The sequence below is a fragment of the Colius striatus genome, chromosome 11, assembly GCF_028858725.1.
Source record: "Colius striatus isolate bColStr4 chromosome 11, bColStr4.1.hap1, whole genome shotgun sequence".
Classification (NCBI taxonomy): domain Eukaryota; kingdom Metazoa; phylum Chordata; class Aves; order Coliiformes; family Coliidae; genus Colius; species Colius striatus.
Window position 1 is genome coordinate 11393489 of NC_084769.1, and position 13933 is coordinate 11407421.

The window sequence follows — 13933 nt, forward strand, 5'->3', positions numbered from 1 at the left end:
TGTTTGCAAGAGGGAATTTGAGAGGATTTAAAGATCTGGCATACCCTATTTACACAAGGACTGGGTAAAAGTCACGACCGAGCTGGAAGGCGTAGAAAAGCACAGGGTCCCTTCCCCCTCTGAGCTGACCAAGCAGGACTGTAAGGTCTGGAGAGTGCTCTTTTCTCTGCAGCGAGGATTAGCTCGCAAACAAGTCCTGCAGAGCATGTCTTATGCCCTTGGGTAAAATGAAACATCTTTCCCTTGTTAAGCAAGCTTGTTTCACATTAATATCTAAGTGTGTCTAGTCCCCTTGAAAGAAACAAAGTTATTGGGAATTTATGGGAGGCGCCACCCAGCTCCAACGGCTTTTACCTCCTCCCCTGTTTGCAGACTACAGATTAAAAGGTTTTATTTGATTTTGGACAGAAATCAATACTGTTGTGGCCCCCCGAGGGCCACAAACAGTTAGTACTGGATTAAATATTTCTTAGAAATGAACACAGGAATTTGAAGTACACATTTTCTCCCTCTGTAGCAGACTTCAGCAGCGTGTGCAGCATCACAATCTAGAATTTAGTTTAGACAAACCTCAAGAGTCACAGAATAGTCTACATGACTAGGACTTGCAGCTGTATGTAGCAGTAATTTATAACAGGCCATGCTTACCTCAAAGTATGCTTCATACTCAGCTACGATATATTCAGATCGTGGCTTGTTTTGGCAATATACCACATACATGTGTAATCGCCGCTCCTGCGAAGGCAAGATGCAGAGCAGCCTGGTGAGATATTGGCTACTATCCTTTCCTGCTCTTAAAAGCTGGAAGAAAGTTGCTACATCATGCTTGGTCATCCTTATTTTTGTTCTAATCCAAGATTAATTTGCTGGAATTGGAAAGTAAATTGATAACTGGTTATCAATTGATAACTGGTTCTCCACTTCTGCGCCTCAGGCAAGGGGAGGTTACCTCAGGGGTTGGAAATGCTGTCTTCAAATTGGTGGATCTGGAGTTTGCTCTAGTGTTCTGCAGCAACTAACATCACATGAATGTGTCAACTGCAGCAGTTAGCAAGTACCTGTGATAATTACAACTTGCCAGATGACCTTGGTCACATGATTTGGCCCCCAAAATCAGAAGTCTGAAGAAAGCAATCCAGCTGCTCACTGAAGATGCATAACTATAAGGCTGCTTCACATTTAAATTAAGATTAGACATGTAAAAGTATCATGTTGACACAAGTAGATATTTTTGTAAAGGAGTGCTCACACCCTAAATGACAACTTGTACTAGAGGCAGGCAACAAAATGAAACTTACATGCTTAATAAAAAGCTGTGCTAAACGCTCTGGTTCTTGAAGACATTTTTCCAGTTCGGCCAGGAAAAAGCTGAAAGAAAGGACACCAACATTTCAGAATACTTCTTTAGGGTCATCCCAGCAGCAAACTAGTCATCCTTCAGATATATTGGTGCAATTTTAGCTATGATATTCAATAATAAGTGAAAAAGTAAGCTTGTCTTCAGCCCTTAACGGTGGCATTTGTAGAACATTAGATGAGAGCTGCGAAATATGGAGGTCTTGTCTTGCAAACTATCTGCCCTTCTTCACTATGGCACTGGTTTCAGTTCTTTGAAAGTGTCAATTGCTATCTAAATGCAAGAGTTGTTTTTCTTTACTGAGAACTCCCAAAGTAAATCTTTTCCACGTACCAAAACACTTGTGAAAACTCAACTGAAGTTGAGGAACCTGGAGTTCTCAGTTGCGTGAGCAGATCTGGAGGACTGGTCAATGTGAAAGAGATGCAGCAGTTTCCACAGGAATAAGCAAACCAATGTGGTTTTGTTGGTGGAGTTTTGGTATGTTTTTCAGTATGTTACTGTTAGCAATATACTGTAATTCATAATAGTTGTAGTAATTAATAAACACTGTCTCTATCTTGACCTGCAGCTTTGGGAAGGTGCCTTGGTGTTTTTTAACTCATAATAGGAGGTCATTTGTCCTTGCATGTGTGTTTTTACCAGGAATATACTGAGATGCCTAAAAGTGAGGTAAAAGCAGCTAAACTAAACTTTTTAAATACTAGTAGGTTTTTCTAATTGGTAGCCAAATCCTGACAATCTCCCTTTACACGACCTTCCTCTTTTTCGCTGCAGGATTTCTGCCTCAAATGCCTCCTACAGATTTGCTACAATAGGCAGATTTGGTGAGGTCATGCCTGAAAGAGTCTGGTCCCAAGAAATCCCAGAATCTCAGAAAAAATGTACATTGGACAGGTGTTCCAACTAAACATTCCTATTGTTACCATGACATACAGCTGTTTTCATAATTCAGTCCTCTATAAATGTTATATTCATCTGCATTTAAATAGACTTCTTGACCCAGATATGCAGAACTAAAAATAGGGAATCCTTCCCTATGTGTTACAGAAAACTCCTATCATCACACTTTAACAACAAATGGCACTGGTAAAAATACTCTTGCTGGTATCAACATAATAGATGGTGAAGTTTTTTCTGACATTTTTTGGTTTGTGCTCACAAGGGCATCTGTTAGAACATAAGGACAGGCCCAGCCCATGAGATAAGCTCCTATGGGACACAGGATGGGAAGGACATCATGTTTCCTGCATAAACATCTAGGGCTGAAGGAAGATCCATTGCTCAAGACAGTACAGGCATGCTCCAATTTGAGTTAGCCAGAGCTGTAGAGTATTTCTGAGTGGCACTGCTGAAATGATGATCATATTGTCCATAAGTAAGTCATTGCTGTTCATAAAACTACAGCATAAATGGCCCAGGGTTTGAAATGAGCCTTGTGTTCCCAGTAGCTTTTCAAAAGCTTCTTGTATGAGGACAAAGTAACATGTTCGTGGAATGGAGCTCCTAGCTCAAGAGTTAAAAGCATCAACCAGGTCAAAGCCTGTCAGAGCTTTTCTACTGGAAATATCTCAAAACTATTTACATTTTATAACTCCACTTGCCAAATACTGCTGGTATGGTCAGCCTTCTCTAGCCTGTCTGCTGCATGTGAAGATGCTCCTGTTGCTGAAACCACAAGATATAGGAAGGAAACCACGGACTTCCAGCATTGTCACTGCTCATCGTTGGGATAGATTGTGTCTGCAGCTGCAAAACACCATTCTGGCAGCTTCAGTAGCTTTCCTGCTACTTTTTCCAGCAAGTCACTCACAAGCTGTAACTCTTGGAGAGCCATGTGGGGATTGCTAATGAGCAGTTCAGGAGCTGTGGATGGATCACAATGATATTTCCCACAGAGCTTCTTGTTGTGACTTCCCAGAAAGGAATGACAGTGCCACAGGCAGCACAGCACTGACCAAAGAGCAGATTCTCTTGTGTGCAACCACATTTCTGTCACACTGACCAGCACTCCTGGTATGGTGTTTGAGCCAGCATAAAGCTGTACCTGTGAGAGACAGTATGACAAACACCCTCCTATGAAGCCAGGCAGTGCAAAGCTATCAAAAGTTTTTCACTGGGGAAAAAAGGAGTTTATGTAGGACTGATGCTTTGTGTAATGCAACTGGTTTTGATTGGGTTGACAAAGCCCTGTATCAGGACCTGGAGTATTGTGAAATTGTGGCTAAAAGCACATGAATTGGAACATATTCTCAAGATTCAAGGTAGCCATGATTTGTGAAGTTATTAAGCAGCACTTACAAACCAAAAGAGACCGTTTAAAGTGAGGCAACGTCCTTTGGAAGTTCAGCCCTGAATGACCTGCTGATGTTCAATTAAAAGCAGCTTAGACATACAGACACCAAATATCCCAATCCGTTACGGTTGAGTGGTTAGACAAGTGCTTAAAAAAGAACTAAAGCAAACACTTACTCTTTGTGCCAGTCATAGATCTGGTGAATATTGCCAAATACAATCTTGTCTTTCCCTTTCATGTCTTCAGAAACTCCTTTTTCTTCTATCCTCTTCATGAAGCCCTTTAGGATTTATGATCAATGATTAGCAACAGGTTCATTCAAAGGGGGAGAATAATAACACTCTTTTTTCTTTCCCAAAGAAGCAAAAGTCTAATGTCAAGGCTTTTTACACTGAAAATGCTTTAAATACCCTTTGTACAATTTAGAACCAGAAACTCATCTAGATATATTAAATTATGCTTTTTGTTTAAAAGATAACTTTAAAGGATTTATTCTGAGTGTCTACAGTAGTTACACAAAGCATTACTAGATGTTATTGAAGTGACAAGGGCAATTAGAAGATAAAAGGTAAACGAAAATAGTTTATCAAGCTCTTGGCTTCCTTGGCAAGAAGAAGAAGCCAGACTCTGTATAGAGTTCTTTCATTCATCACCATAAGTATTTTGTGGGAGCATAAAGACAAGCAGTAAGTTTAAAGAGTCACATGAATAGGACTTCTCTCAGCTCCTGAGACAAGTCAGTGCATGACGTAAACAGAAGACGACACAAAGGTCTTCAAGTTTGGAAGCTGTTGAAAATCACTGTTGGACGGGCTGAAAATTCTCTTTGGACTAGTGAATGTCAAAAGAAAGCCCACTTTAATCATGTGCCTCCAGGTCTGAGTCTAGCTGGGAGAAAACCTGGACCCTGCACTGTGAGTTGGCTCTGACAGGTGATCCCTAGGGATCAGTCAGGTCTTTACAAGTTGATGCTTAAAAAACTATGACTGTTTTTTAACAGAAAAAAACCCAACCCTCACACCCAATTTTATCTCAAGGGGTTTTTTTTGCAAAACAATACTCCACAGGCCACATAGGCACCTCAGCACAGATCCAAACCCAGCTTCTGGAAAGGTACTCAGACACGGGACTGTAGTCCAGGTGCAAACTCAAGTAAAGTATGTGTTACCATTACTCAATACGACAGCAAGAAAAGCATGAAATCAGTGGTGGGAGCATAAGTGACTCTCCACCACTGCTCTCAAGGCTGCATTACAGCAGAAAGAGTTTGTCACATGCAGGGTAGCCAAGAAAAATCTTTGCACACTAGAGCTGAAACCTAAAATACAACATTTGTTAAATGGAAACAAAAATAGTTTCCAAAAGCATTTCTCCTTGTTTCTGTCAACATGAGAAGGGGACCATGGAAGCAGAGTGCAAAATAAAGCAGTTTGTTTCTCATGCTGTATTTTTTGTTGTTGTCACTTGTCAGCATGGTGCTTTTTAGTGGGAAAACATTTTGCATAGCTGGGTTTGCTTCAGCTCACCTCCACAACAGTTCCCAAGTCTTTGACGTAGTCTTTTTCGGTCTGTACCAGCTCATTTAAGACAAACCTAAATTAAAACAGAACACACACGTATTTGACCACATTCCTTGATGTTACTGTTCACTTCTCTTACCACATATTACCTCTCCATAAAACCCCATTGCTGCCCAGGTCACATAGCACAACTCACTCTTCGCTCACTTACAGCTCAGTGGAATGTAAGTGACACAAATGTCACATTTCAGGTCAGGGTACTTTCAATTCCCTTAATCATTTTTCCCTCTTATCCCTCTTCCCTCCAGCATCCCAGGATGGTGCAAGAGCAACAGTCCAACCAGCTGCCTGTACTTGGAACTACCTCTTTTCACTCTGCTCTCCTCCATCCTCCAGGATAGCAATGGAAACACATCCTGACCCAGTTTGCACAAGCAGGAGAGGATTTCTTATCTCAATCCCTCTGGCTTTGCCTAAGGTTCAGCAATTAAGTTTTAATTTCAAACACTTAGAAAACAAAACCCCTCTCCTGTCACAATCAAGAGCTCAATCTTTCAGATTAGGTAATCTGGATGGGTGTCAAATGCTTTAGGCTGATTTCAGAGCTAATAAACCTGGGTAGGAGAGAGGCTTCTACTGAAGGCCCAACGCATGCAAACAACTGCAAGCTAAAAAAAGCCATTCCTTTGTAAGACAAACTGATCACATAATGTTCTCTGGAGGACAATGTCAGAAAGTTACAGCTTGCTGCAGACAGTTTGCCTCTCAATTACGCCAATACACAGATTTGGCACATGACAAACTAACTCCCATCTGTGCTCAAGTTTGCTATGGCAGTGACAAGACTAATGAGATAGAGGAGTGCTTTCATGTCTAATATCTCTCTGTTCACATCAATCAGCAGACTGACCCACTTGAAATGATACGGCTGAGGGCAGACAGTGTTAAGATAAAAGTCTGGTTGAAAATATCTAGAGGGGGAAAAAAAAAGCAAAGAAAAGTAGGCTGGTGTTGCAAGGAGAGAATTATGAGAGGTTACTGAACAAATAAACCCTGCTCCCCACTGCACTCCCAACGTGGCTCTGGCTCAGGCGGAGGAGATACTTAAGACACGTGGCAGGAAGAGGTCAAACAGCTCCTTGTTCATTTGAGAGTGAAATCCAGCCCCCTTGGCAGAAGGCAGGGTTGGCAGCAGCGATGCCAGATGCTTGTGCTGTTGGGAGCACCCTGCCAAGTTGTGTGCCTGGGTAGTAAACATGTGCAGGGCAAAAGGCTGCTCCTGCACAAAGCAGCAGCGTGTGGCCTGAACAAGTGTGTGCCGTGCGGCCTCCTATTGCTGGCTGACCTACCGGGCCCTCGCACAGGGCTTGCCACATCTCCTTGCCCAGGGAGCCGTGCTGGGAGGTGACTTTTTGCCTTGTACCACCTCCATTCGCATTGCATCTGCCTCTGCATCCCCACAAACACAGAAAGCTGCTGAGGGAATGGGGAGAGCCTGTCCCACTTGCCCATTGTCTCTCCTGAGGATCCATCTGGCCAAGCCCCGCTCTGGAAGCGAAACAAGGGGTACCTGCAGTACCCTGTGCTGCAGGATATGCAGGCAGGTGGCTGCCAATTACAGATCAGTGCAGTGACCAAGTGCTTGTCAGGTGAACAGACAAAACCCACAAATTTACACTTCTACTAGGATCCAGGGTCTGCACTTTCACTGCTTTCCTTAAACTCAGCGTTCCCCCAGGATCCCTCTTCTTAGCAACCCTGACCATCTCTACTAGTTCTCTGAAGCCCACCTGATGGAAGACCTTAAAGGTACTCCCAAGTTCAAGGTGTCTAAGATGCATGCTGCCAAAAATTCTCTTTCACTCATCTCATCTGATAATGTGGAATGAGGGCAGGCAGTTGCTTGGAAAGTGCTTGCCCTGGTCACTAGCAGGTACTGACTACACAGCTTTATTTAAAATGGTACAAACTGGAGCAAGGGTAGAGACTCCTCACTTCTGAGTAAGTCTGAATACCTGGATATCTTGGTAAGTCTGTATTAAATGTATACTGAACAACACTACTCAATGGGACTATTGCCTTATTGCTCATAGAAATGCAACAACTGAGCCAGATGGAACAGGGGTTTCCTAACACCAGGCAGCAAGCATGCACGTGCTGCCAGAGACACAGGAAATTACTGCCCATGCCTATGCAAGGATTCAACGGCTGTTTTGTGGGGAATGGAAGGTCACAGCTTGAGCTAGAAGCTCAGCTGCCTCATATGGCTATGGAATTAAACCCAGCAAACTGCAGAGATACAGAACACAGACACAAAGGAGCTGGAGAGGAGACAGATGTCTTGTGCTGAAAGCCACTAGCTCCTAAACATCCTGGTGTTTAGGAAACCTGGATGGAGGCAGTCACTAATTATGCCTAAAATGCTGCCAGTCCCCCTGCCAGAAGCATCACACACTAGAAAGTGTTATTGTACCTGTGCTGAAACTGGCAAAGGTCTCTGCATTAGAACTGCAACCTGCAGCTAGTTGCCAGTTACCCAATTAATGAATTGCTACCAGAGAAACATGAGAACCTGCAATATTTAGAAGCTTTTAAGCATAGGCAGAGAAGTTTCCTGTGGGAAGGCTGATGGCTGTCTAGTAGAAAACTTCTGCTATTCAGAAACACATCCAGGCGTGTCATGTCCTTGTCTGCTGCTGGGAGTTGATCCAGTCCCTCACAGAATCGCTTCTTTGGTTTCCTACAACAAGCTGCAGGAGCAAATGATGGCTTTCACCAACCTCTGACACTTCCTCTTCTACTCTTAACTACCTCGTTGTTCTCCTCTGACTCAGGTTTCCTTCCCTGCTCGGCACCTTTCCCAAAGGGTCTGTTCTTCTTCCACCTCTCACCTTACCATAGTCTAACTGACCTGTCTGTGTAGACCGTTACTTCTGCCCTCAGTCTACCATTTGTTTAGATCACTGCAGCTACTGTTGTTTGTGTAAGAGGCAGCATAAAGAAAACAGCTACTTCAGATCTCTTTCATATAATTCTTGACTCTGTTTCTCCAATTCCCCGTGTCCTTCAGCTGAACTATGCATTTAAGAAATGCTTTAGTCATGATAAGCTTTTAAGGCATGAGAGTTATTTTTGTTACAGTTAAGGGAGAGTACAGATAAATTTAAGGAACAACTTTCATGAGTTGTCACCATTTCTTTCCCCTCCTATTACCATGAACATGAGACTTTCCCAAATGAAACTCTCTCGTCAGTGGAACATTTACACTACGAATGGATCTGAATTCTGCCCCTTCCTTTGCTAATTAACTAAGGCAAAAATATATCCTCTCATTCAAAAAATCTTGTTCTTTTCCTTGAAGGCAGATAACAAGACCAACCACACAGCCCCCTTTGAGAGCTGGTTTACCTCTGGCAATGTAGTAATTACCAAGGCAACCACCTTAGTAATACCTGTCTTGCTGTTCAGAGGCTTTTCTAGCAACAGATATTTGCTATCTGGGGTAAAAGCTGTACATTTCAAAGAGTGATGGTGAGCTTCCTGAATGTGCAACTGCTTTTATAAAGTATTTTTACAGGTTAGGAAAAAAACATAAGCAAGCAGAGCAGTTTCGCTCCCAGTCCTGTGCTCATTCACTGACTACAAAGTATTCTTTCAGTACAGCTATGTGTCCTCCTTAGGTGCATATTTCAGGAATAAAAACCAGCAAGAGAACTTACATCCTGCCCCTCATTGCTTTGGCTTTTTGTTCCTCTTCAAGGTTTCGTGGGGGAGTCGAAGGCGTCATTCCTTCATTTAAGCAGCCAGTGGCATCTTTTAAGCTTCCTCGGTAAGATCCTCCTTCAAGGGTCTAAAAAAACCCCAAAGAACGATACAGTAAACATCATCCTTGAACTCCAGCATCAGTGTTATCTTCTGTTTCAAGTCAGCTCTGCAACAATCGACATTGCAGTCTGAAACCAAGCAGAATACTCAGCAATACTTTCCCACAGACCTTTGTGAGACACAACCAAACTGGTTTTGAGTTGACATAAGACACCTCCCCACACCTACACACATCCCCAAAGCATTGAAACAGAGAAGATGTCCTTTTGCTAGAAGGTTGAAAAAGCTGTTCCAGCAGCTCTCCCAGATAAGAAAACTCTTCCAAGTTATTTCAAAACAACCTGAAAACATCCTGGTGTCTCAACCAGAACAAGTGTTTTGTGAGGTGTGGTCAGTGTTTTCCTGTGAAAAGACTGAATGGGTATTCTTAGCAAAGTAAAACACAAAAATGAAACAGAAAGAAATGGACACACAGTAACATTCCATCATAATTAAAGTTTCCCCTAAATTCCTGGAAAGTAATCGCAATTGACCTCACAGCCTGCATGCAGGGGGGAGACAATGGAATGTCCTCTGAAAATACATCTAGTTGATTTAATGAAATGTCTTTCAACTTATTAGTCCCTCAGTGAAAAAAAAAAAAAACATTTTGAGAATGCCCTTCTCAGTTGTTCGTGTTCCAGAGAGCTCCTTCACCACTTACTCCTTGTCAAGAACCCTATGAACACTGGCTATCTTCATGTACCAATATCTCAAACTGAGAAAATGCCAACATGCTCCAAAATGACTCACTAGATGAAGCTGCTTGCACAGAGTTACAGTCATGTCATGATTAATGTGGGCTTTTTTCTTTTGCTTGACTCTCTTCATCTTTCTAGTACACATAAGGAAATGAATCTTTGTAAGCTTATCACAAGCCTGCTATAATCCTGACATGTTAACGAAGTGAAACTTGGGTTAAAGCAAGCATTACCTCATTTTACAGGTCCTGAGACATGTGGAAAGAGGTTCAGCTTTGACATTAACATTTTGAACTGTTTCAGGGAAAATGTAAAAGAGGCCAAGATACGAAACAAGATTTATTCCTTGTCCAACAGACGAGGGAGCAGTCAGGGAGAGTGCACAATGCTGAAATTTTTGAACAAACTAAACCCAGAGTGTTTTTATGGCTTATTCCTCTGCCTGTCAGAAAGTTGACAAGGTAGATTAGAAGTGACACATTGATCTTTGTAAAATTAAAGCACAGCTGTGATATTTCAAGCAATTCTACTTTTTAGAGGGTCTTTTTGGGGATGCCACAATACCAAACAGGTTTGCATGTTAGGTAGTAAAACTTCAGTGCCTCAGAACAAGCTCTACAACAAAAAACTCAAAACATCCCACTGTGTAAAATATTTCAATACCAACAAGATCCCAAAAAGAATATGCTCTTGCTCTGCAAAGCCTGCTCCAGAAGTGCTCTTCGACTACAAGGCAACGTGAGATGTGGGTTTCCTCTCACATGGGGAGCAGAAACACTACACTACTGAAAAGTAGACCACAGAGGGTTAATAAAAGCATAGCAGATGAAGGTGGAAAGCAAGGAAATCAGAAACAAGAGGCAGACTTTTAAGCCTTTCCCTGGAGTCTTATTAGGTCTGTTGTGCACAGTTTTCACACTACACTTACCAGCTTACTTTTGACCAACTTTTCTATTGCACTGACAAGATCCGCAGCAGTTGGGACATCGGAGGAGCTCTGTCGAGCAGCTAGCAAAGAAGAGGACTGCAAGACACCAGGTTGCAAAGGAAAAGCAAGTTAGCAGGATGAGAAGGGAGTAGGAAACCAGGGGTCAGTGAAGCAGCTTCTGAGACAGGAGAATAAACGTGGAAGGGGAGCAGGAGGGGTACAGGACCACATGCATGGTGAGGTGAGTGAGTGAGCATTGCTGTATCAGACAAGCACACAGTTGCTGTCTGCTTCTGGCCACACATCTCTCTCTAGCAGCTCCAGGGCTGGGAACTGGGGAACAGCATCAAAGAACTGAAGTTCACTTGGAACCAGGCTACAATGCTCTCAGTGTCTGCTGGTTCCTCCTTCAAAGAACATCTATGGTCTTAGAGGCTCCAGAAAATTGATCTTACTGCAGATGTAAGAAATTACCCCCTCCCCCATACATACATATTGAATAAATGCAGTTAAGTACAAGGTACACGTAGAATTGCAGGCAATGGTGGAGAGAGGCAGGGGGGGAAACAAATCATTCCCCTTCCTTTCCTCACAAATCACCTGCAACTCCAAATGAACTCAAATGACACCTCCTGTTCATGCAACTTCAGATATCTAAAATGTGTATCTTTTCTCTCTCCTCTCTGCAATCAGTGGAGAGGAAATACCTTTCCATATCTCATCTATCCTGGGTACCTGGCAGGTATCCTGGTCCCTATTTGACATTAGTTAGAATCTTTTCAGTTCGCTTCTCTATGCCTGCCTGTTGGTCACAGGTATTGGATTTGAGGTGCCTGACATCATGTAATGTCTTTGGAGGTCTCCACATTCAGGCAGCCACAGCTAATAGCTGCTGGTTGTTACAAATCTCCCACATGCTGCCCAAGTATCCCCCATGGTGCTGCAAAGAATGGCCTCTGTGAAATATTCAGCTGTAGTTTAAAGTGTTTGCTCTAGAAGGACATCTTCATCCCTCAGTCTTTGTCCTGAGGAGCCTTGCTTTAAAAGCCCAAACTCATGAGATAACTATGAGAATGTATTAGCTCACCTATATGTACATTCCTTCTGAATGAAATACAAGCACTGCCTAAAACTATAAGCCCTGTGATAACCTGTGTTTGATGGGCTGACATGGATAAATTCTTATAAATTCTGCACTAAAATCCTGAAAAGGCTTATTCATCTCTTGGCTGCTTGATAAAGCTCTTCTGGAGAGACAAGTCACTGTGCAGGTGCCAATGAACACGCATCAGAGATTAAGCAATGCTGGGGAGTGAGACATCGAAATGTGATGGCAGGAATTGGGCAGCTGGCCACCTCATTATGTGGCCCTTTGACACAGTTGCTCATGTTGAGTGACACAGCTCCAGGAGAAAGGAAAAAAAAGGCAAAGGAGATCAATCCCAACCAGAAGCCTTCTGATAGACGAGATGTATGAACAGCCTGCTGTAATGCATCTCTCAGGCTTTTACAAGCAATACATCCAATCAACAATTCTAATTACAACAACAACAAAAACTACAGGTAATCAGGATGGTAATTGAGGAATTAGGCTGGTAATGTAGGAACCTCATACAAATATAAAACCTCAGACAGTCTGTTTCACCTGCAATGCAGACAGACGTGACTAGTGAAAAAAACAGACTGAAAATAAGGACTTGGAAGAGATGCTGGACAAATACATAGATGATAACTGTCAAAAATAACCATTGTAGCAGGAGGAGTCCAATTTTTGGAGGCACTAAACAGCTGTTGCTCTCACTTCTTTTAGCTGGAATTGCTCAATATCTCTGAAAAGTAAATAACTGCAGGATTTTGAAGGGAGCATGGAAACGCTCCCTAACAAATCTTTCAGGGTCAAATAAAACTTCAGTGATGGATGAGAGAGTCTCATTTGCGTGGAGCAATCAAAAAAATGACACTGCTGTTTCCCATGAAGTTATTAATTTCTAATAAGAAGAGATTTTGCAATTTGTCTTTATAAGAGCCTCCAGGAGCAGTGAGGCGTGATTAGTGCTGCCTTACAGATGGGTTCAGGGAAAGGTGCCACCTCCCCACACCTTGCAGACATCTCCCATCTGCCACTGCTACTTCCCCACACTACTGCTGCTCCAACCTATGCCCGTGCCTGTAAATAGTAGTAGGATATGAGCAGGGAGCTCTGCCCAAATTAACACTATTACAAAGATTTTGGCTCCAGCATGGCTCAAACATTGCTAACGTGGTATGCCTGTGCCAGGGAGTTCAGGAGATGTTGTTTGTGAGCTTTTTTCCCTCTCAGGACAAAAAGTGAGTAGGGGAAGAAAAAGCGAGAGGAGAAGTGTCTCTCTCAGATGCATCTTGCTCTATTAAATCTCCTCTTTTAAGAATGGGTGAAGAAACAGGATGCCAAAACACTCTATAAAGCTCAGACAGCTGGAGCGGATAACAGTTTAGTTCCACAACATTGGCGCTGTCAGAAATGTATTTAAGAAATACTGAAATCACATGGCATGCTAAAACTCAAATATAGTGACCCCAGCAAGAGCACTTTTGTTTTTCCTTAAGAAAACAACCAAAACAAACCTCAAAAAACCCCAAAAAGCAAACTAACCCCAAAACATTTAAACACGGGGAACAAGTTAGAAACAATTGCTGGTGTGCTGGGCATGGACCCACCACGGCTCCGCTTCTCCAGTCTTCTGCCTCTGTCCCTCACCAGCCAGCCAGCAGCACATGCAGCACTCAAGGAGTCCACAACTCCAGCTGCTTCCTTCTGGCCCAGCTGCCACCACAAGGTCAGTACATTGCCTGACAGATTAGCAGCAAAACCCCAGATCCTTTCCTCCATCACTCTGCTCCTTGAATCCCAACAATATTTGCACCATTCTCTCTCTGTATTTCCAAACTCTTGCCTGAACCTTCCGCAAGAACATTCTGGGTTGGGTGTTTCTCCTGACAATTTATTAATCTCCTCTATCCTTGCTTCTTTGCGTGCAGTAATTACAATCAGAGGGTAGAGATACAGAAGTGGCAGCACTAAAAACAGGTGCCAGCAGGAGATATCTAAACAGGAGGATGGATTTCTACACAAGCAACAGCAGCACCAGGAGAGGGTGGGGGAGGATACATGCACACAGGACCCACACTGGCTGTGAAATGCAAACCACTGTCACAGCCGCATCCACCCAGATTCTCAGCCCAAGGCCAAGAGAGTAACTGAAGGACTGAGCAAGCCACTGCACCACG

The 13933-nt window shown here is 43.0% G+C and overlaps 1 protein-coding gene across 6 annotated transcripts in view; it reads right to left on the reverse strand.

Annotated features, from left to right (window-relative positions):
• Nucleotides 1–13933, reverse strand: part of KALRN (kalirin RhoGEF kinase) — a 527013-nt gene that overhangs the window by 44530 nt on the left and 468550 nt on the right. For all 6 annotated transcript variants that reach the window (XM_062005204.1, XM_062005203.1, XM_062005205.1 and 3 more), the window contains 5 exons: nt 8893–9023; nt 5180–5246; nt 3830–3933; nt 1299–1368; nt 649–735 (listed from right to left, as the gene is read on the reverse strand). In XM_062005204.1, the coding sequence (XP_061861188.1) occupies nt 649–735; nt 1299–1368; nt 3830–3933; nt 5180–5246; nt 8893–9023 (459 nt within the window). The remainder of the gene's footprint in view (nt 1–648; nt 736–1298; nt 1369–3829; nt 3934–5179; nt 5247–8892; nt 9024–13933) is intronic.